We start from the raw sequence: 25000 nt of genomic DNA on the forward strand, positions 1-25000 counted from the left end.
CAGATCTTCGCCAAGTCATTAAGGTTTCGAGGCTGATGTTTGGCAACTCGAACCTTCAGCTCCCTCCACAGATTTTCTATGGGATTAAGGTTTGGAGACTGGCTAGGCCACTCCAGGACCTTAATGTGCTTCTTCTTGAGCCACTCCTTTGTTGCCTTGGCCATGTGTTTTGGGTCATTGTCATGCTGGAATACCCATCCATGACCCATTTTCAATGCCCTGGCTGAGGGAAGGAGGTTCCCACCCAAGATTTGACGGTACATGGCCCTGTCCATCGCCCCTTTGATGCGGTGAAGTTGTCCTGTCCCCTTAGCAGAAAAACACCCCCAAAGCATAATGGGGCTCCGGTCAGCCGAGCGGAAATGGAGGAAAACTCGCCTCCCTGCGGACCTGGCATCCTTTCACTCCCTCCTCTCTACATTTTCCTCCTCTGGCTCTGCTGCTAAAGCCACTTTCTACCACTCTAAATTCCAAGCATCTGCCTCTAACCCTAGGAAGCTCTTTGCCACCTTCTCCTCCCTCCTGAATCCTCCCCCCCCCCCTCCCTCTCTGCAGATGACTTCGTCAACCATTTTGAAAAGAAGGTCGACGACATCCGATCCTCGTTTGCTAAGTCAAACGACACCGCTGGTTCTGCTCACACTGCCCTACCCTGTGCTCTGACCTCTTTCTCCCTCTCTCTCCAGATGAAATCTCGCGTCTTGTGACGGCCGGCTGTCCAACAACCTGCCCGCTTGACCCTATCCCCTCCTCTCTTCTCCAGACCATTTCCGAGACCTTCTCCCTTACCTCACCTCGCTCATCAACTCATCCCTGACCGCTGGCTACGTCCCTTCCGTCTTCAAGAGAGCGAGAGTTGCACCCCTTCTGAAAAAACCTACACTCGATCCCTCCGATGTCAACAACTACAGACCAGTATCCCTTCTTTCTTTTCTCTCCAAAACTCTTGAACGTGCCGTCCTTGGCCAGCTCTCCCGCTATCTCTCTCAGAATGACCTTCTTGATCCAAATCAGTCAGGTTTCAAGACTAGTCATTCAACTGAGACTGCTCTTCTCTGTATCACGGAGGCGCTCCGCACCGCTAAAGCTAACTCTCTCTCCTCTGCTCTCATCCTTCTAGACCTATCGGCTGCCTTCGATACTGTGAACCATCAGATCCTCCTCTCCACCCTCTCCGAGTTGGGCATCTCCGGCGCGGCCCACGCTTGGATTGCGTCCTACCTGACAGGTCGCTCCTACCAGGTGGCGTGGCGAGAATCTGTCTCCTCACCACGCTCTCACCACTGGTGTCCCCAGGACTCTGTTCTAGGCCCTCTCCTATTCTCGCTATACACCAAGTCACTTGGCTCTGTCATAACCTCACATGGTCTCTCCTATCATTGCTATGCAGACGACACACAATTAATCTTCTCCTTTCCCCCTTCTGATGACCAGGTGGCGAATCGCATCTCTGCATGTCTGGCAGACATATCAGTGTGGATGACGGATCACCACCTCAAGCTGAACTCGGCAAGACGGAGCTGCTCTTCCTCCCGGGGAAGGACTGCCCGTTCCATGATCTCGCCATCACGGTTGACAACTCCACTGTGTCCTCCTCCCAGAGCGCTAAGAACCTTGGCGTGATCCTGGACAACACCCTGTCGTTCTCAACTAACATCAAGGCGGTGGCCCGTTCCTGTAGGTTCATGCTCTACAACATCCGCAGAGTACGACCCTGCCTCACACAGGAAGCGGCGCAGGTCCTAATCCAGGCACTTGTCATCTCCCGTCTGGACTACTGCAACTCGCTGTTGGCTGGGCTCCTGCCTGTGCCATTAAACCCCTACAACTCATCCAGAACGCCGCAGCCCGTCTGGTGTTCAACCTTCCCAAGTTCTCTCACGTCACCCCGCTCCTCTGCTCTCTCCACTGGCTTCCAGTTGAAGCTCGCATCCGCTACAAGACCATGGTGCTTGCCTACGGAGCTGTGAGGGGAACGGCACCTCAGTACCTCCAGGCTCTGATCAGGCCCTACACCCAAACAAGGGCACTGCGTTCATCCACCTCTGGCCTGCTCGCCTCCCTACCACTGAGGAAGTACAGTTCCCGCTCAGCCCAGTCAAAACTGTTCGCTGCTCTGGCCCCCCAATGGTGGAACAAACTCCCTCACGACGCCAGGACAGCGGAGTCAATCACCACCTTCCGGAGACACCTGAAACCCCACCTCTTTAAGGAATTCCTAGGATAGGATAAGTAATCCAATTTGTAAGTCGCTCTGGATAAGAGCGTCTGCTAAATGACTTAAATGTAAATGTAATGTAAATTTTTCCACCTCCATGTTTGACGGTGGGGATGGTGTTCTTGGGGTCATAGGCAGCATTCCTCCTCCTCCAAACACGGCGACTTGAGTTGATGCCAAAGAGCTCCATTTTGGTCTCATCTGACCACAACACTTTCACCCAGTTGTCCTCTGAATCATTCAGATGTTCATTGGCAAACTTTAGAAGGGCATGTATATGTGCTTTCTTGAGCAGGGGTACCTTGGCTGAGGATGATTGACAGTTCTTTGTGTTTTTTCCATTTGTGAATAATCGCACCAACTGTTGTCACCTTCTCATCAAGCTGCTTGGCGATGGTTTTGTAGCCCATTCCAGCCTTGTGTAGGTCTACAATCTTGTCCATGACATTAGAGAGCTCTTTGGTCTTGGAGAGTTTGGAATCTGATTGATTGATTGCTTCTGTGGACAGGTGTCTTTTATACAGGTAACAAACTGAGATTAGGAGCACTCCCTTTAAGAGTGTGCTCCTAATCTCAGCTCGTTACCTGTATAAAAGACACCTGGGAGCCAGAAATCTTTCTGATTGAGAGGGGGTCAAATACTTATTTCCCTCATTAAAATGCAAATCAATTTATAACATTTTTGACATGCATTTTTCTGGATTTTTTTGTTGTTATTCTGTCTCTCACTGTTCAAATAAACCTACCAATTAATAGACTGATCATTTCTTTCTCAATGGGAAAATGTACAAAATCAGCAGGGGATCAAATACTTTTTTCCCTCACTGTAAGTCTATGCTAGGTAAAGCTCCGCCTTATCACAGCTCACTGGTCACGATAACAACACCCACCCGTAGCACGCGCTCCAGCAGGTATATCTCACTGGTCATCCCCAAAGCCAACACCTCCTTTGGCCGCATTTCCTTCCGGTTCTCTGCTGCCAGTGACTGGAATGAATTGCAAAAATTGCTGAAGCTGGAGACTTATATTTCCCTCACCAACTTTAAACATCAGCTATCTGAGCAGTTAACCGATCACTGCAGCTGTACATAGCCCATCTGTAAATAGCCCACCCAATCTACCTACCTCATCCCCATATTGTTTTTATTGACTTTTCTGTTCTTTTGCACACCAGTATTTATACTTGCACATCTTCATCTGCTCATCTATCACTCCAGTGTTAATCTGCTAAATTCTAGTTACTTCACTACTATGGCCTATTTATTGGCTTACCTCTTCACGCCATTTGCACACACTGTATATAGACTTTATTTTTTTTCCTATTGTGTTATTGACAGTACGCTTGTTTATTCCATGTGTAACTCTGTGTTGTTTGTGTCGCACTGCTTTGCTTTATCTTGGCCAGGTCGCAGTTGTAAATGAGAACTTGTTCTCAACTAGCCTACCTGGTTAAATAAAGGTGATTTTTTTTAAATAAATAAGGTACATTACATACTATCCATACTACATACAGTACATTATATACTATTCATATTACATACATACTATTCATATTACATACCGTACATTACATACTATTCATATTACATAAAGTACATTACATACTATTCATATTACATACAGTACATTACATACTATTCATACTACATACATACTATTCATACTACATACTGTACATTACATACTATTCATATTACAAACCGTACATTACATACTATTCATATTACATAAAGTACATTACATACTATTCATACTACATACAGTACATTACATACTATTCATACTACATACAGTACATTACATACTATTCATACTACATACAGTACATTACATACTATTCATATTACATACAGTACATTACATACTATTCATATTACATACTGTACATTACATACTATTCATACTACATACAGTACATTACATACTATTCTTGACAGAGAGCACATTCATAAAGTCTGAAGCACACAGACTAACATATTTTATACACTTCACACACACATATGCCCACACTTACACACTAGACTACACACATATACAATATTCACCTCAATTGTCAGATTTACCATTATTTACCAAGATTGCATCATTCTTGCAGAGATCCCATGACTTAGATATTGCGGGACGGTTGAGCTAACGTAGGCTAATGCGATTAGCATGAGGTTGTAAGTAACAAGAACATTTCCCAGGACAAAGACATATCTAATATTGGTAGAAATCTTAAATTCTTGTTAATCTAAATACACTGTCCAATTTAGAGTAGCTATTACAGTGAAATAATACCATGCTATTGTTTGAGGAGAGTGCACAGTTTTGAACATGAAAAGTTATTAATAAACAAATTTGGCACATTTGTGCAGTCTTGAAACAAAATGTTGAACCGAAATACAATGGTTCATTGGATCAGGATTTGGGTATGTCATTTTAGGTGAAAATGGAAAAAAGAGGCCAATCTTAAACGGTCCTTGGGGCATAGTGTGCCTGGGGAATAGTGTGCAAGAACACACAGATACACCTACAGAACTCCTGCTAGGGTTTTAGGGAATGTGTGTTTGACTGCTTTCATGCATCTTTATTATACTGTACATATCTGCATGCTTCAAAGAATAATCTGTTGTCTGTATTACATAACTTGATTTGTAATATTATTAAAATGTGTTTTGATTTGTAATGTGATTAAAATGTGTTTTGATGTGTAATGTGATTATAATGTGTTTTGATTTGTAATGTGATTAAAATGTGTTTTGATGTGTAATGTGATTATAATGTGTCTTGATTTGTAATATGATTATAATGTGCCTTGATTTGTAATGTGATTATAATGTGTCTTGATTTGTAATATGATTATAATGTGTCTTGATTTGTAATATGATTATAATGTGTTTTGATTTGTAATATGATTATAATGTGTCTTGATTTGTAATGTGATTATAATGTGTCTTGATTTGTAATATGATTATAATGTGTCTTGATTTGTAATGTGATTATAATGTGTCTTGATTTGTAATGTGATTATAATGTGTCTTGATTTGTAATATGATTATAATGTCTTGATTTGTAATATGATTATAATGTGTATATGTGTCTTGATTTGTAATATGATTATAATGTGTCTTGATTTGATTATAATGCCTTGATTTGATTATAATGTGTCTTGATTTGTGATTATAATGTGTCTTGATTTTATATGATTATAATGTGTTTTGATTTGTAATATGATTATAATGTGTCTTGATTTGTAATATGATTATAATGTGTCTTGTAATATGATTTGATTTTTGTGATTATAATGTGTCTTGATTTGTAATATGATTATAATGTGTCTTGATTTGTAATATGATTATAATGTGTCTTGATTTGTAATATGATTATAATGTGTCTTGATTTGTAATATGATTATAATGTGTCTTGATTTGTAATATGATTATAATGTGTCTTGATTTGTAATGATTATAATGTGTGTCTTGATTTGTAATATGATTATAATGTGTCTTGATTTGTAATATGATTATAATGTGTCTTGATTTGTAATATGATTATAATGTGTCTTGATTTGTAATTGATTATAATGTGTCTTGATTTGTTATGATTATAATGTGTCTTGATTTGTAATATGATTATAATGTGTCTTGATTTGTAATATGATTATAATGTGTCTTGATTTGTAATATGATTATAATGTGTCTTGATTTGTAATGTGATTATAATGTGTCTTGATTTGTAATATGATTATAATGTGTCTTGATTTGTAATATGATTATAATGTGTCTTGATTTGTAATGTGATTATAATGTGTCTTGATTTGTAATATGATTATAATGTGTCTTGATTTGTAATATGATTATAATGTGTCTTGATTTGTAATATGATTATAATGTGTCTTGATTTGTAATGTGATTATAATGTGTCCTTGATTTGTAATATGATTATAATGTGTCTTGATTTGTAATATGATTATAATGTGTCTTGATTTGTAATATGATTATAATGTGTCTTGATTTGTAATATGATTATAATGTGTCTTGATTTGTAATATGATTATAATGTGTCTTGATTTGTAATATGATTATAATGTGTCTTGATTTGTAATATGATTATAATGTGTCTTGATTTGTAATATGATTATAATGTGTCTTGATTTGTAATGTGATTATAATGTGTCTTGATTTGTAATATGATTATAATGTGTCTTGATTTGTAATGTGATTATAATGTGCCTTGATTTGTAATGTGATTATAATGTGCTTTGATTTGTAATGTGATTATAATGTGTTTTGACTGTATTAGATGTGATTATAACATGTGTTGTGCAGCGTATGATACAACGTTTTGAAGCTCTTAATCTGTATTTACATAAAAAGTAAAACTGCCAAAAACATTAGATCAACTAATCAGATGTTGAGCCTTATTTCAGATGATTGGTCACATGTACAGTAGCATGTCTATACTGTAGTGTGGCTGTGGGGAGAAGTTTCCCTTAGTTACAGATCTAAGATCAGCTTCCCCCAAGCCTAACATTAACCATTACTGGGGAAAATGCTAAACTGACTCAAGATCAGCATCTAGGGGCAACTTCACCCTACTCCACTGTATGTGTATCATGTGTATAACGTGTGTGTGTGTGTGTGTGTGTGTGTGTGTGTGTGTGTGTGTGTGTGTGTGTGTGTGTGTGTGTGTGTGTGTGTGTGTGTGTGTGTGTGTGTGTGTGTGTGTGTGTGTGTGTGTGTGTGTGTGTGTGTGTGTGTGTGTGTGTGTGTGTGTGTGTGTGTGTGTGTACTGCAGCATCGTTGTTCTGGTGCCTGCTGGAAATTGTCCCCATTAAGAATGAGAAGGGAGACGTGGTGCTCTTCCTGGCTTCATATAAAGACATCACAGACACCAAGGCCAAGGCCATGCCAGAGGACAGGCGAGAAGGTCAGTGTGTGTGTGTGTGTGGGGGGGTGTGTGCGCACATGCATGCGTGGTGCTTGCGCGCGTGTGTGTGTATCTGCAGTCAATAATGTTTTTGCTCATTCCTCATCTCCTCCCCTCACGGCTCGGTGTCTAATTACTTTCATTACTGTACATTCCAACAAAACAACAAACAAAAACATGGTTTATTTTTATTCACGTAATGATGTACTTTTTACACAAAGAAAAAGCCTGATGCTGCACATGCTTTAGGAGAGATAAAAGCGGGGAGTAATGACTGGATTGTACATGTTATTCTATATTGCATCTGCATGTTCATTGTTCAACAATTAGCATTGTAAATGTTGTCAGCATCAGTACTGAGATAACAGAAAACACAGCTCTGAAGAAGTGTGTGTTTTTGTCAGTATTGCAAAAGCAATGCACAGATCATCTGAATCCAGGCAAGGGAAACCCATCTTAACACCCACATTCGCACACACACACGCAAGCGTACACACCCACGCACACACACACACACACACACACCTTCAGGCAGATTGGATTTTGTGTGCCGAACAGGGGACCCCAATCTCTGTGTCGTCAACAACCCCTCCCTCTCTTGCTCCCTTGTTCCCATCTTCGCTCCCTTTGCATTTGTCTCTCTTTCCCCCTACCTACCTACCTACCTACCTACCTACCTACCTACCTACCTACCTACCTCTCTGTCCCTCTCCCCCTCCCCATCTCTCTCTACCAACCTATTTGTCCCTCCCTCCCTCTCTGACCCTCTCCCCCATCTCTTTCTACCTACCTCTTTGTCCTTCTCACCCATCCCTCCCTCCCTCCCTCCCCATCTCTCCCTATCTGCCTCTCTATCCCTCCCTCCCCATCTTTCCCTACATACCTCTTTGTCCTTCTCACCCCCCTACATCCCCATCTCTGCCTACCTACCTCTCTGTCCCTCGCTTCCTATCTTCTCTCCCTGTTTCCCCCCTTTATCTCTCACTTTCTCTCTCTCTTTCCATCTCTACTCTTCATACTGCCTCCTCTAGCATCCCTCTCACTTTCCATCTCTCCTGTCCATACCTCCTCCTCTCTCCCCCTCTCTCATACCATCTCTCCTGTCCGTACCTCCTCCTCTCTCCCCCTCTGTCATACCATCTCTCCTGTCCATACTTCCTCCTCTCTCCACCTCTCTCATACCATCTCTCCTGTCCATACCTCCTCTCTCCCCCTCTCTCATACCATCTCTCCTGTCCATACCTCGAGTGGCACTGCACACTACCCTAGCCCACCTGGATATGAGGAATACCTACAGTGCCTTGCGAAAGTATTCGGCCCCCTTGAACTTTGCGACCTTTTGTCACATTTCAGGCTTCAAACATAAAGATATAAAACTGTATTTTTTTGTGAAGAATCAACAACAAGTGGGGCACAATCATGAAGTGGAACGACATTTATTGGATATTTCAAACTTTTTTAACAAATCAAAAACTGAAAAATTAGGCGTACAAAATTATTCAGCCCCTTTACTTTCAGTGCAGCAAACTCTCTCCAGAAGTTCAGTGAGGATCTCTGAATGATCCAATGTTGACCTAATTGACTAATGATGATAAATAGAATCCACCTGTGTGTAATCAAGTCTCCGTATAAATGCACCTGCACTGTGATAGTCTCAGAGGTCCGTTAAAAGCGCAGAGAGCATCATGAAGAACAAGGAACACACCAGGCAGGTCCGAGATACTGTTGTGAAGAAGTTTAAAGCCGGATTTGCATACAAAAAGATTTCCCAAGCTTTAAACATCCCAAGGAGCACTGTGCAAGCGATAATATTGAAATGGAAGGAGTATCAGACCACTGCAAATCTACCAAGACCTGGCCGTCCCTCTAAACTTTCAGCTCATACAAGGAGAAGACTGATCAGAGATGCAGCCAAGAGGCCCATGATCACTCTGGATGAACTGCAGAGATCTACAGCTGAAGTGGGAGACTCTGTCCATAGGACAACAATCAGTCGTATATATTGCACAAATATGGCCTTTATGGAAGAGTGGCCAGAAGAAAGCCATTTCTTAAAGATATCCATAAAAAGTGTTGTTTAAAGTTTGCCACAAGCCACCTGGGAGACACACCAAACATGTGGAAGAAGGTGCTCTGGTCAGATGAAACCAAAATTGAAATTTTTGGCAACAATGCAAAACGTTAAGTTTGGCGTAAAAGCAACACAGCTCATCACCCTGAACACATCATCCCCACTGTCAAACATGGTGGTGGCAGCATCATGGTTTGGGCCTGCTTTTCTTCAGCAGGGACAGGGAAGATGGTTAAAATTGATGGGAAGATGGATGGAATCAAATACAGGACCATTCTGGAAGAAAACCTGATGGAGTCTGCAAAAGACCTGAGACTGGGACTGAGATTTGTCTTCCAACAAGACAATGATCCAAAACATAAAGCAAAATCTACAATGGAATGGTTCAAAAATAAACATATCCAGGTGTTAGAATGGCCAAGTCAAAGTCCAGACCTGAATCCAATCGAGAATCTGTGGAAAGAACTGAAAACTGCTGAACTGCTGAACTGAAAACAAATGCTCTCCATCCAACCTCACTGAGCTCAAGCTGTTTTGCAAGGAGGAATGGGAAAAAATGTCAGTCTCTCGATGTGCAAAACTGATAGAGACATACCCCAAGCGACTTACAGCTGTAATCGCAGCAAAAGGTGGCGCTACAAAGTATTAACTTAAGGGGGCTGAATAATTTTGCACGCCCAATTTTTCAGTTTTTGATTTGTTAAAAAAGTTTGAAATATCCAATAAATGTCGTTCCACTTCATGATTGTGTCCCACTTGTTGTTGATTCTTCACAAAAAAATACAGTTTTATATCTTTATGTTTGAAGCCAGAAATGTGGCAAAAGGTCGCAAAGTTCAAGGGGGCCGAATACTTTCGCAAGGCACTGTATGTAAGCATCTCAGCGCTAGAGGCATCACTACTGACCCTGGTTCAATCCCGGGCTGTATCTCAACCGGCCGTGATCGGGAGTCCCATAGGCCTTCGCACAATTGGCCCAACGTTAGGCCATCATTGTAAAATAAGAATTTCTTCTTAACAGACTTTCCTACTGAAGTAAAGGTTCAATCAAATAAAAGATCATCAAGGTCCTCAGCCACGGCCTGTTTACCCTGCTACCATTTAGAAGGCGGAGACAATACAAGTGCATTGATTCTGGGACCGAGATTGATAAACAGCTTCTATCACCAGGCCATCAGACTGTTAAATAGCAATCAAATCAAATCAAATGTATTTATATTTCTTACATCAGCTGATATATCAAAGTGCTGTACAGAAACCCAGCCTAAAACCCCAAACAGCAAGCAATGCAGGTGTAGAAGCACGGTGGCTAGGAAAAACTCTCTAGAAAGGCCAACACCTAGGAAGAAACCTAGAGAGGAACCAGGCTATGAGGGGTGGCCAGTCCTCTTCTGGCTGTGCCGGGTGGAGATTATAACAGAACATGGCCAAGATGTTCAAATGTTCATAAATGACCAGCATGGTCAAATAATAATAATCACAGTAGTTGTCGAGGGTGCAACAAGTTAGCACCTCAGGAGTAAATGTCAGTTGGCTTTTCATAGCCGATCATTGAGAGTATCTCCACCGCTCCTGCTGTCTCTAGAGAGTTGAAAACAGCAGGTCTGGGACAGGTAGCATGTCCGGTGAACAGGTCAGGGTTCCATAGCCGCAGGCAGAACAGTTGAAACTGGAGCAGCAGCACGGCCAGGTGGACTGGGGACAGCAAGGAGTCATCATGCCAGGTAGTCCTGGGGCATGGTCCAAGGGCTCAGGTCCTCAGAGAGAGCGAAAGAAAGAAAGAGAGAAAGAGAGAATTAGAGAGAGCATACTTAAATTCACACAGGACACCGGATAAGACAGGAGAAATACTCCAGATATAACAGACTGACCCTAGCCCCCCGACACATAAACTACTGCAGCATAAGTACTGGAGGCTGAGACAGGAGGGGTCAGGAGACACTGTGGCACCATCCGATGATACCCTCGGACAGGGCCAAACAGGCAGGATATAACCCCATCCACTTTGCCAAAGTACAGCCCCCACACCACTAGAGGGATATCTATCTATGTGTGTGTGTGTGTGTAGAGTGCCGACGAGGACGGGTGAAGACTGGTTCTTCATTCAGTTCTACTCGTCTGCGGAGAAGCACTGTACTCTACCACATCTCTGGTCAACCCCACAGCAAAGACAACAAGAAGAAGAAGAAGAGTAAGATCAAACTCAACAAGGTAAAACACACCTTAAATTACTCACCCTAACAACCAACACTACACACCCTAATAACAAACACTAGACACCCTAACAACCAACACTACACACCCTAACAACCAACACTACACACCCTAACAACAAACATTACACATCCTAACAACAAACACTACACACCCTAACAACCAACACTACACACCCTAACAACAAAACATTACACACCCTAACAACCAACACTACACACCCTAGCAACAAACATTACTCACCCTAACAACCAACACTACACACCCTAACAACCAACACTACACACCCTTACAACCAACACTACACACCCTTACAACCAACACTACACACCATAACAACCAACACTACACACCTTAACAACAAACATTACACACCTTAACAACAAACATTACACACCATAATAACCAACACTACACACCATAATAACCAACACTGCACACCGTAACAACAAACATTACACACCCTAACAACCAACACTACACACCCTAACAACCAACACTACACACCCTAACAACCAACACTACACACCATAACAACCAACACTACACACCCTAACAACAAACACTACACACCCTAACAACCAACACTACACACCCTAACAACAAACACTACACACCCTAACAACCAACACTACACACCCTAACAAACATTACACACCCTAACAACCAACACTACACACCCTAACAACAAACATTACACACCCTAACAACAAACATTACTCACCCTAACAACCAACACTACACACCCTAACAACCAACACTACACACCATAACAACCAACACTACACACCCTAACAACAAACATTACTCACCCTAACAACCAACACTGCACACCGTAACAACAAACATTACACACCCTAACAACAAACATTACTCACCCTAACAACCAACACTACACATCCTAACAACCAACACTACACACCATAACAACCAACACTACACACCCTAACAACAAACATTACTCACCCTAACAACCAACACTACACACCCTAACAACCAACACTACACACCATAACAACCAACACTACACACCCTAACAACAAACATTACTCAACCTAACAACCAACACTACACACCCTAACAACAAACAAATAACAGCGATGAGAGCACCTGCCACTACTTTACTCAAATCATAGCAACAATGTTTTAGTGGATGGTCCTATCCTTTTTTTCTACCAGTGAGTTTTAGTGTGACCTGTGTGGTCCAGTGGTTATAGCTGCTGACCCCGGCACACATGTATGCCAGAGTTGACATGGGTTTGAAACCTGCCCACTCCCCCTCCCCGTCTTTTAACAGTTTTCAGTAAAGCTAAAAAAATAAGTGGGGGACTGACCCAACTGAAATAAATATATACATCTTTGGATATATACATCTTGGATAGGTTTTTAATCTGTTTTCTTGATACCAACTCCTCCAACCCTCCACCCCCCTTCACACAGAAGCATATCAGTGTTCTTTGACTACTTCAACAAAATTATTATTGAACCCTCATCCCCCATCCCCTGTTCTTTCATCCAGTCAGAATGTGTTCCCCTTTCATCCAATCAGAATGTATTCCCCTCTCCTTTCATCCAGTCAGAATGTGTTCTCCTTTCATCCAGTCAGAATGTGTTCCCCTCTCCTTTCATCCAGTCAGAATGTGTTCCCCTTTCATCCAATCAGAATGTATTCCCCTCTCCTTTCATCCAATCAGAATGTATTCCCCTCTCCTTTCATCCAGTCAGAATGTGCTCCCCTTTCATCCAATCAGAATATATTCCCCTCTCCTTTCACCCAATCAGAATGTATTCCCCTCTCCTTTCATCCAGTCAGAATGTGTTCCCCTCTCCTTTCATCCAATCAGAATGTAATTCCCCTCTCCTTTCATCCAATCAGAATGTATTCCCCTCTCCTTTCATCCAATCAGAATGTATTCCCCTCTCCTTTCATCCAATCAGAATGTATTCCCCTCTCCTTTCATCCAATCAGAATGTATACCCCTCTCCTTTCACCCTATCAGAATGTGTTCCCCTCTCCTTTAATCCAACCAGAATGTGTTCTCCTTTCATCCCATCAGAATGTGTTTGGGGACCCCCCTGCTCTGCCGGAGTACAAGGTTGCGGACGCCAAGAAGTCCAAGTTCATCCTGCTTCACTTCAGCACCTTCAAGGCAGGCTGGGATTGGCTGATCCTGCTGGCCACCTTCTACGTTGCCGTGACAGTGCCCTACAATGTCTGCTTCATCGGTGACGATGACCTCACCAGGAGCACTTCAGTCAGCGACGTTGCCGTGGAGATACTCTTTATTATAGGTATAGGGGAGGGTCATATGTGTGTGGGAGAGGGGTTTGGGGTTGGGTGGAGTGGGGTGGGGTCAGAGTTTGGGGTTGGGGTTAGGGTTAGGCTTTGGATAGGGTTTTGCCTAGTGACTCATCCTGAATTGAATTCCGCTGCTCTATTGATCGCTTCATACATCAATCTGAATATAACATCCTAGAAGTTGTTTGTGCTGACATCAAAATTACGTGATTCAAGATTTGTGTAGGTCGGCTCTGGTCCAACCCATCGGTTTCTGCGAGCAATCAGAACAATTTGAATGTATTTGCATATGAGAAGTCATCGGGGAAAGATCACATCCAGACTCGTGGAGAAGAAACGTTAGTGGGCGTGGCGTTTGGCCGGAACGATGTGGATAGGTAGCCAGGCCAGTTAGGGTTAGGGACAGTGTTAGGGTTAGGGACAGTGTTAGGGTCAGTGTTAGGGTTAGGGACAGTGTTAGGGTTATGGACAGTGTTAGGGCCAGTGTTAGGGTTATAGACAATGTTAGGGACAGTGTTAGGGCCAGTGTTAGGGTTATAGACAGTGTTAGGGTTATGGACAGTGTTAGGGACAGTGTTAGGGCCAGTGTTAGGGTTATAGACAGTGTTAGGGTTATGGACAGTGTTAGGGACAGTGTTAGGGCCAGTGTTAGGGTTATAGACAGTGTTATGGTTATGGACAGTGTTAGGGACAGTGTTAGGGTTATGGACAGTGTTAGGGTTATGGACAGTGTTATGGACAGTGTTAGGGTTATGGACAGTGTTATGGTTATGGACAGTGTTAGGGACAGTGTTAGGGTTATGGACAATGTTAGGGACAGTGTTAGGGCCAGTGTTAGGGTTATAGACAGTGTTAGGGCCAGTGTTAGGGTTATAGACAGTGTTAGGGTTATGGACAGTGTTAGGGACAGTGTTAGGGCCAGTGTTAGGGTTATAGACAGTGTTATGGTTATGGACAGTGTTAGGGACAGTGTTAGGGTTATGGACAGTGTTAGGGTTATGGACAATGTTAGGGACAGTGTTAGGGTTATGGACAATGTTAGGGACAGTGTTAGGGTTATGGACAGTGTTAGGGTTATGGACAATGTTAGGGACAGTGTTAGGGCCAGTGTTAGGGTTATAGACAGTGTTAGGGTTATGGACAGTGTTAGGGACAGTGTTAGGGTTATAGACAGTGTTATGGTTATGGACAGTGTTAGGGACAGTGTTAGGGTTATGGACAGTGTTAGGGTTATGGACAGTGTTAGGGTTATAGACAGTGTTATGGTTATGGACAGTGTTAGGGACAGTGTTAGGGTTATGGACAGTGTTAGGGACAGGGTGAATAGTTTATGGTCCAGCAGCTCAGTAACCTATGACACTTGTAGTATTACATAATCTGACAGTAAGTCATGGATCTATAACCCCACCTCTCTCTCCCTCTCTCTTCCTCGCTCTCCCTCTCTATCTCTCTCTCTCTATCTCTCTCTATATCTCTCTCGCTCTCCCCCTCTCTCTTCCTCTCTAATTTCAATTCAATTCAAGGGCTTTATTGGCATGGGAAACATGTGTTAACATTGCCAAAGCAAGTGAGGTAGACAACATACAAAGTGAATATATAAGGTGAAAAACAACAAAAATGAACAGTAAACATTACACATACAGAAGTTTCAAAACAGTAAAGACATTACAAATGTCATATTATATATATATATATATATATATACAATGTACAAATAGTTAAAGGACACAAGATAAAATAAATAAGCATAAATATGGGTTGTATTTACAATGGTGTTTGTTCTTCACTGGTTGCCCTTTTCTCGTGGCAACAGGTCACAAATCTTGCTGCTGTGATGGCACACTGTGGAATTTCACCCAGTAGATATGGGAGTTTTTCAAAATTGGATTTGTTTTCGATTTCTTTGTGGATCTGTGTTAGGAGGTTAGGAAGTGCAGCTCAGTTTCCACCTCATTTTGTGGGCAGTGAGCACATAGCCTGTCTTCTCTTGAGAGCCATGTCTGCCTACGGCGGCCTTTCTCAATAGCAAGGCTATGCTCACTGAGTCTGTACATAGTCAAAGCTTTCCTTAATTTTGGGTCAGTCACAGTGGTCAGGTATTCTGCCGCTGTGTACTCTCTGTGTAGGGCCAAATAGCATTCTAGTTTGCTCTGTTTCTTTGTTAATTCTTTCCAATGTGTTAAGTAATTATCTTTTTGTTTTCTCATGATTTGGTTGGGTCTAATTATGCTGTTGTCCTGGGGCTCTGTAGGGTGTGTTTGTGTTTGTGTACAGAGCCCCAGGACCAGCTTGCTTAGGAGAGCCCCAGGACCAGCTTGCTCTTCTCCAGGTTCATCTCTCTGTAGGTGATGGCTTTGTTATGGAAGGTTTGTGAATCGCTTCCTTTTAGGTGGTTGTAGAATTTAATGGCTCTTTTCTGGATTTTGATAATTAGTGGGTATCGGCCTAATTCTGCTCTGCATGCATTATTTGGTGTTTTACGTTGTACACGGAGGATATTTTTGCAGAATTCTGCGTGCAGAGTCTCAATTTGGTGTTTGTCCCATTTTGTGAAGTCTTGGTTGGTGAGCGGACCCCAGACCTCACAACCATAAAGGGCAATGGGCTCTATGACTGATTCAAGTATTTTTGCCAAATCCTAATTGGTATGTTGAAATGTATGTTTCTTTTGATGGCATAGAATGCCCTTCTTGCCTTGTCTCTCAGATCGTTCACAGCTTTGTGGAAGTTACCTGTGGCGCTGATGTTTAGGCCAAGGTATGTATAGTTTTTGTGTGCTCTAGGGCAACAGTGTCTAGATGGAATTTGAATTTGTGGTCCTGGTGACTGGACCTTTTTGGAACACCATTATTTTGGTCTTACTGAGATTTACTGTCAGGGCCCAGGTCTGACAGAATCTGTGCATAAGATCTAGGTGCTGCTGTAGGCCCTCCTTGGTTGGTGACAGAAGCACCAGATCATCAGCAAACAGCAGACATTTGACTTCGGATTCTAGCAGGGGAGGCCGGGTGCTGCAGACTTTTCTAGTGCCCGCGCCAATTCGTTGATATATATGTTGAAGAGGGTGGGGCTTAAGCTGCATCCCTGTCTAACCCCACGACCCTGTGTGAAGAAATGGGTGTGTTTTTTGCCAATTTTAACCGCACACTTGTTGTTTGTGTACATGGATTTTATAATGTCATATGTTTTACCCCCAACACCACTTTCCATCAGTTTGTATAGCAGACCCTCATGCCAGATTGAGTCGAAGGCTTTTTGAAATCAACAAAGCATGAGAAGACTTTGCCTTTGTTTTGGTTTGTTTGGTTGTCAATTAGGGTGTGCAGGGTGAATACATGGTCTGTTGTACGGTAATGTGGTAAAAAGCCAATTTGACATTTGCTCAGTACATTGTTTTCATTGAGGAAATGTACGAGTCTGCTGTTAATAATAATGCAGAGGATTTTCCCAAGGTTACTGTTGACACATATTCCACGGTAGTTATTGGGGTCAAATTTGTCTCCACTTTTGTGGATTGGGGTGATCAGTCCTTGGTTCCAAATATTGGGGAAGATGCCAGAGCTAAGTATGATGTTAAAGAGTTTTAGTATAGCCAATTGGAATTTGTTGTCTGTATATTTGATCATTTCATTGAGGATACCATCGACACCACAAGCCTTTTTGGGTTGGAGGGTTTTTATTTTGTCCTGTAACTCATTCAATGTAATTGGAGAATCCAGTGGGTTCTGGTAGTCTTTAATAGTTGATTCTAAGATCTGTATTTGATCATGTATATGTTTTTGCTCTTTATTCTTTGTTATAGAACCAAAAAGATTGGAGAAGTGGTTTACCCATACATCTCCATTTTGGATAGATAATTCTTCGTGTTGTTGTTTGTTTAGTGTTTTCCAATTTTCCCAGAAGTGGTTAGAGTCTATGGATTCTTCAATTACATTGAGCTGATTTCTGACATGCTGTTCCTTCTTTTTCCGTAGTGTATTTCTGTATTGTTTTAGTGATTCACCATAGTGAAGGCGTAGACTCAGGTTTTCCAGGTCTCTATGTTTTTGGTTGGACAGGTTTCTCAATTTCTTTCTTAGATTTTTGCATTCTTCATCAAACCATTTGTCATTATTGTTAATTTTCTTCGGTTTTCTAGTTGAGATTTTTAGATTTGATAGGGAAGCTGAGATGTCAAATATACTGTTAAGATTTTCTACTGCCAAGTTTACACCTTCACTATTACAGTGGAACGTTTTACCCAGGAAATTGTCTAAAAGGGATTGAATTTGTTGTTGCCTAATTGTTTTTTGGTAGGTTTCCAAACTGTATTCCTTCCATCTATAGCATTTCTTAATGTTACTCAGTTCCTTTGGCTTTGATGCCTCATGATTGAGTATTGCTCTGTTTAAGTAGACTGTGATTTTGCTGTGGTCTGATAGGGGTGTTAGTGGACTGACTGTGAACGCTCTGAGAGATTCTGGGTTGAGGTCAGTGATAAAGTAGTCTACAGTACTACTGCCAAGAGATGAGCTATAGGTGTACCTACCATAGGAGTCCCCTCGAAGCCTACCGTTGACTATGTACATACCCAGCGTGCGACAAAGCTGCAGGAGTTGTGACCCGTTTTTGTTGGTTATGTTGTCATAGTTGTGCCTAGGGGGTGCATATGTGGGAGGGGATGCTGTCACCTCCAGGCAGATGTTTGTCCCCCTGTGTGCTGAGGGTGTCAGGTTCTTGTCCGGTTCTGGCATTTAGGTCGCCACAGACTAGTACATGTCCCTGGGCCTGGAAATTATTGATTTCGCCCTCCAGGATGGAGAAGCTGTCTTCATTAAAATATGGGGATTCTAGTGGGGGATATAGGTAGCACACAGGAGGACATTTTTCTCTGTTAGGATAATTTCCTTTTCAATTTCTAGCCAAATGTAGAATGTTCCTGTTTTGATTAATTTAATGGAGTGAGTTAGGTCTGCTCTATACCAAATTAGCATACCCCCTGAGTCCCTTCCCTGTTTCACACCTGGTAGTTTGGTGGATGGGACTACCAGCTCTCTGTAACCTAGAGGGCAACCAGTGGGTCCATCTCCTCTATACCAGGTTTCTTGCAGGATGACAATGTCTGTATTACCGATTTCTTTGGTGAAGTCCAGGTTTCTGCTCTTTAGGCCAAAGGCAGATGACCTCAGGCCTTGGATATTCCAGGATAATATAGTGAAGGCTTTTTGTTCCATAGAGTGTCCAATGTTGTTGGTCGTGGTTTGGCCTCAGGCCAGTAAGTGTGAGCAGAGCCTGCTGAGCATCTGGTACATGCCATTGGCTTGGGCGAGTGTGAGAGTGGGGGTTGGGACTGTTTGCCCGCTCACTACCTGGGCGTATGTGTGGCTTCCATGTTGAGGCCCTCTTTGCGGGGGTGGGGTGCATGGGGTGGGCAGGAGTGGCATAGGTCTGATCTGAAGGGGCCTAAATGGGGTGTGGGCATGGTTGACGTGGGGGGGTGTTGATTGGTTGGGGTGGGGGTGTGGATGTGTCTGGGTGTACTGTGGTCTGGATGTAATTCCTCTTGGCGTGGGTCCTCTATGTGTAGGTCCAGGGGGTCCTGCAGATCTGGGAGGGTGTCTCGCTGGTCTGGGTGGGGAGTCTATTGATCTGTTGCTCCTGTGTGAAGTGTTGGGGATACGTTTGAGAGCGATGTCCTTTAGAGTCCTGGCAAAGGTGGGCACTGCTGCCTTGTAGAGGTGGACCTGGTCATAGAGGCTGTTCAAGTCCAGGGTGGAGTGGTGGGCCAGGAAAACATTTGGTTTTGAGGCACAGTCACGGGAAATACTTGCGTTTACCCGCTGTATTGTGGCAGGGTGGAAGTCTTTTCGTGGTAGCAGGGTGGAGATAACCACTTGTGCGTTGGGGAAAGTAGAAGAAGCCTTTTCAATCACTCCCTTCAGTGCTGTTGCCACCCTTTCCTGCTGTGCTCTCAGGTCGTTTGTGCCTGTGTGTATTATTATGTGGCTGGGTGAACCTAGTTGGTCCTCAGACAGAAGGTCGAGGGCACGCTGGGTGTTTGGACACCAGAGTTTAGACACACTATGTTTGGGGGGAAAAAAATGTCTTCTATATATTTCCCATTTGAGTCCATAAGTAGTACAATCTGTGTCTTGTGTTTGTCCTCAGTGGGTGTGAGGGGGTTGTCAGAAGGGCTATCAGGGGGGGTGCTCAGAGGGGGTGAGAGCCGCTGGGCTTGTGGTTCTTCATTTGTCTGTTCTGCTGTGGTGTCGACTCTATGGTCAGGGTCTGGTGTGGACTGTTCTGCTGTGGTGTCGAAACTTTTGTCAGGTGCTGGGGTGGGCTGTTCTGCTGGCTTCTCTGTAGGGGTGGCCACCTCTCTAGTGGGTTGTTCTCTGTCACACGCCGTCCCCCTCAACCTCTCCTCCGTCCCCCTCACCCTCTCCTCCATCCCCCTCAACCTCTCCTCCACCAGCAGTCTGATCCTCTCCTCTAATGCTCTGTTCTTCTCCTGATTCTGCTCTTTCTCCTGTTGAAGTTGTCTCACCACAGTCCAGAGTGCAGATATGTCTCTGTCCACCTCCAGCTCTCCGGGTCTGGTTAAGGGGGTGTTGTTGTGCTGGACTGTTGTCTGGGTCTGTGCTGACTGAAGTGTAATCACCTGCTGTTCCAGCTCCACCTGTCTTACCTCCAGCTGGGTGAATTTGTCCTTCATTTCAATGAGGGAGTGGTAGTCTGTGCTGGGAGGTTGACTCTCCGCTGGGGGTTGCTCGTCTGTGGTGTTACATAATGAAGAGGTCTGGTTTGACCCGCTCGGGGTGGGGGTATCTTTATCAAGGGAGAGCTTCTCCTGTTGGGCTAATTCTTTGATTAGGTGAAAGTCCAGCTGAAACTGTTTGGGGTTACTCTGTACCATCACTGTTCCGGACTTATAGATATTTATATTACTTGACTCAGAGTCCTCGTTATCAAGTATTCTGAGTTTCCACCCCTCGTTAACCCCGGTTCTCTTAACAGAGGGGTAGTGTGCTAATATAGCACTGTGCCATGCCAGGGGATGGTTTGTGTGGAAGATAAGGTTGCTGATGTTCCCATTTTTGTAATAGTCAGCAAAAAGTGTCTCTTGATTTTCCATAAGGAGCTTCATTTTGTAATCTTTTCTTGACTTCTCATTCTTTACATGCAAAGGGTACAGTATTTTAATTGCCTCTGAACAGCGGGAGGGAGCTTCTAAGGCCTCTCCATTTGGTTGGGGTAGACTGTGTGACTCTCCTGCCATTGTTGGGCTAATGGGCTTTGACACCTCTCACTTGACACGTCAGTGCTAGTTGAAGCTGTATCAAGCTTGGCAGAATTATGTTAGAATTCAGTCCTTATAAAGTAATGTTGTGTATTTTTCTTATTGGCTTTTGGAAATAAGATATAGTTTCAGACTAAACATTACTCACTCAGTTCCAGGTTGGATGGTGTTTTCAGGTTTCTGTTGTTTTCCAGAGAATTTGCTGTATAGAGTAAAAATCCTTGTTAGTTGTGAACCTTCCAGGTTATTCCGTAATTCCGTCCAAAATCAGGTTGTAGGTTTTAAGTTTTGATTTGAAGTAGGGGTTATGTTGTAGAGGGTAGAATCCAGTATGTGTTCCAGACAAAAAATCCAAGTTTATCTAACTCTTAATCTATCTTTTTTTAAAGAAAATGCTGAAAAATGCAGGAGCTGATCTGATCCTGACCTCTGCGCTCTGTCTCTCTCTCTCTCTCTATCTCTCTATAGTGCTGTTTCTTGTATTATGGTCTCTTGTTTCTTTAGAGGTTTCACTTTGTTGTCCTTTTTCTTTTCCTTTTTCTTCTGTCCTTATTTTGTCTTCCTTTCTTCTGTTAACTAGATATTTTTTGTTGTTTGTTGTTTTTTCTCTATCTCTCTCTATATCTCTCTCCCTCTCACTCTCTCCCTCTCAATCTCTCCATCTCTCTCCCTCTCACTCTCTCCCTCTCAATCTCTCCCTCTCATCTCTCTCATCTCTATATCGCTCTCCCTCTCGCTCTCTCCCTCTCGCTTCCTCTCTATCTCTCCCTGTCCCTCCCACTCTCTTTCTCTTTCTCTCTCTCCCTTCCCCTTTCTCCTTCTCACTTTCCTCTCTCTCCCTCTCTCCTTACCAGACATTGTGTTCAGCTTCCGTACCACGTACGTGAGTAAGTCTGGTCAGGTGATCTTCAACGCGCGGTTGATCTGCATCCACTACATGACTACATGGTTCATCATCGACCTGGTCGCCGCGCTGCCCTTTGACCTCCTCTACGCCTTTAAAGTCAGCGTGGTGAGTTAATTGGTTACCCCATAGCGGTCCTCTAGCCAATGAAATCACTGTGATGCTGTGGTGTGTTTTTTGTCATTAACTTAAAAAGCTAATGAAATGCTTTAGAGAGCATGCGTGATGTTTTGTGCCTAATCACTGAAGAAGATATATTGTAACCCTTGAATTAGCAAGGACTAGATTTTCAAAATACAATATGTAGACATGAAATCTGCCAAGCACACTCCATCACACATTTGTTATGTCATAGTGATGTAATTGTACTGTAAATTAGTTTCATGATTGATTGGTTTCCCAATAAGTCCAATACCTAAAGAAATCAACACGATATTCATTTTATTCATAAATAACTTTTCAAACATTTAGCTCAAAGTGACAAAACATAGTACCGTACAAACACCTAATCACAATATTGTGTTTGTAATGTAACGTCATATAATTAAGCAATAAGGCACGAAGGGGTGTGGTATATGGCCAATATACCACGGTGGTTCTTAGGCACAACGCAATACGGAGTCCCTGGATACAGCCCTTAGCCGTGGTATATTGGCCATATACCACAAACCCAGAGGTGCCTTATTGCTATTATAAACAGGCTACCAACGTAATTACAACAGTAAAAAAAAAAATTGTCATACCCGTGGTATACAGTATGATATACCATGTCTGTCAGCCAATCAGAGTTCAGGGCTTGAACCACCCAGTTTATAATTACTGTTTTACAACTGTTTCTTGATTGATTGGTAATTCGATACATCCAATATCTAATACAGTGGTATTGTGTTTACAGTACCCGAGCTGAGACACAAATGGCATTTGAAAAGAATGGATAGCATTGACTACTTTATACACAGAGGAACTGGCGGTTCTCCTGCATGTGTGTCTGTGTATTGATTTCATATACAGCACAAGGAACACAGTTCTATCACATTGTGCCATCAGAGCCTTTACTATTCTAGTATAATAAAATATCTATGGTTCCATTGAGAATAGTGGCATGGCAGAACTAGAGAAATTAGAACAGTTTCAGCGGTTGAATTATATTACCCAAGGGAAACGCTGCTCTATGTGGCTGGGGAGCTTTGATTGGTTGTGTGGTTTAGTTTCATTATAGGAATCAGGAAGTATCAGTCTCTGGTCTGTAATTGAGAGAAAGACTGTCAGAAAAGGTCCCCCCTCTGCCTCTCTATTTGCTTTGGGGTGACTGAATCAAATTGGTCCAATATACTGGGGACACACACGTACGAATGCAGGCACACACACACACACACACACACACACACACACACACACACACACACACACACACACACACACACACACACACACACACACACACACACACACACACACACACACACACACACACACACACACACACACACACACACACACAGGGAGGATATAGACGTAAACCATGTGTGTGTTTCCTTTCTCCATGATAGGACAGCAGGAAATCAACCCTGGAATCCCACTGGGACTAATTGAGACTGGGTCAGGATGGAGAGACAGAGAGAAAAAGAGAGGGAAAAGATACATAATGACAGAGAAAAGAAAGAACACGAGAAAAAGAGACAGAGAGAGAGAAGGTGAGAAGATACAGAGTTATCCCTCCTAGCCCATCAATGATGACCAAATAGCATTCCTTGGTGTATAGTATTTATATGTTGTGTCTATATGACCAAATAACCAAATTGACCTGCCATTTTAGGGGAGGGGGGGCTGCCACATATGCCAAAGTTGCCAAATGCTATAGTGAAAGAGGACCACAATGGAATTAAGTATTTTGTGTTTATCCTTGATAATTCTTAATCAAATAAATAATTATGTATCTGTAAATGATCAAATACACTAAACTAAACAATGACGGAGAAGAAGTGAACACGACACAAGAGTGAAAGGGAGAAGATACATAGAGAGAGAGAGAGAGAGACAGAGAGAGAGAAAGAGGGAGAGAGAGAGACAGAGAGAGAGAGAGAGAGAGAGAGAGAAAGACAGAGAGAGAGAGAGAGACAGAGAGAGAGAGAGACAGAGAGAGAAAGAGACAGAGACAAAGAGAGACAGAGAGAGAGATAATGACAGGGTGCTCCAGTGCTCTAGGCAAAAGCCCTGCTTGGTTCCAGACTCTATTAGTGGAAATACCATGGTGTCCCAGAGGAGGTTGGTTTGAGCATGTGGGCACCGGGGGCCGGTGGGGGTGACGCCAGGGGAGTCCAGGCATGCAGGGTAATTGTTGAGCTTTTGGAGTGATGTCCCTGCTAAGGCTGGAGGCCATATTTCACCAAAATGAGACAAGAAGTCCCTGTACCATCTCACTCATTCTCTCTCTCAATTCAATTCAATTCAGGGGGCTTTATTGGCATGGGAAACATATGTTAACATTGCCAAAGCACGTGAAGTAGATAATATACAAAATTGAAATGAACTCTCTCTCTCTTATTCTCTCTGTCTTCCCTTGTCCTTTTCTTTTTTCTTCAGTCTCTCTATTTCGTATTTTGTCCCTTTCTGTTGCTTTCCTTCCTGTCTCTTTCCTCTGTCTTTCTCCATCTTCTCCTCCGGGTACCATCTCAATTCAATTCAAGAGCTTTAGTGGCATGGGAAACATGTTTACATTGTCGTACTGAAGCAGGGGTGGGAGTCAGGTTCATCCCTCCAAGATGCTACCGTATTGACTCAGGTTAATCACTTCAAATTCACCTGATTTACCCCCAAGCCATAAGACTCCTGAACAGGTAACCAAATGGTTACCCTGACTATTTGCATTGTGTGCCCCCCCCCCAACCCCTCTTTTACACTGCTGCTACTCTCTGTTTATCTTATATGCATAGTCACTTTACATTCATGTACATACTACCCAAATGGCCCGACCAATCAGTGCTCCCGCACATTGGCTAACCGGGCTATCTACATTGTGTCCCACCACCTACCAACCCCTCTTTTTACGCTTCTGCTACTCTCTGTTCATCATATGTGCACAGTCACTTTAACGATACCTACAT

At 42.9% G+C, this 25000-nt stretch overlaps 1 protein-coding gene across 1 annotated transcript in view; it reads left to right on the forward strand.

Annotated features, from left to right (window-relative positions):
* The window catches only part of LOC118398995 (potassium voltage-gated channel subfamily H member 8-like), an 83421-nt gene that overhangs the window by 5726 nt on the left and 52695 nt on the right, over positions 1 to 25000 (forward strand). Inside the window, exons 2-5 of the mRNA XM_052472562.1 lie at positions 6998 to 7129; positions 11269 to 11411; positions 13472 to 13706; positions 21847 to 22004. Of these exons, the coding sequence (XP_052328522.1) occupies positions 6998 to 7129; positions 11269 to 11411; positions 13472 to 13706; positions 21847 to 22004 (668 nt within the window). The remainder of the gene's footprint in view (positions 1 to 6997; positions 7130 to 11268; positions 11412 to 13471; positions 13707 to 21846; positions 22005 to 25000) is intronic.

Source organism: Oncorhynchus keta, chromosome 20 (assembly GCF_023373465.1).
Source record: "Oncorhynchus keta strain PuntledgeMale-10-30-2019 chromosome 20, Oket_V2, whole genome shotgun sequence".
Taxonomy (NCBI): domain Eukaryota; kingdom Metazoa; phylum Chordata; class Actinopteri; order Salmoniformes; family Salmonidae; genus Oncorhynchus; species Oncorhynchus keta.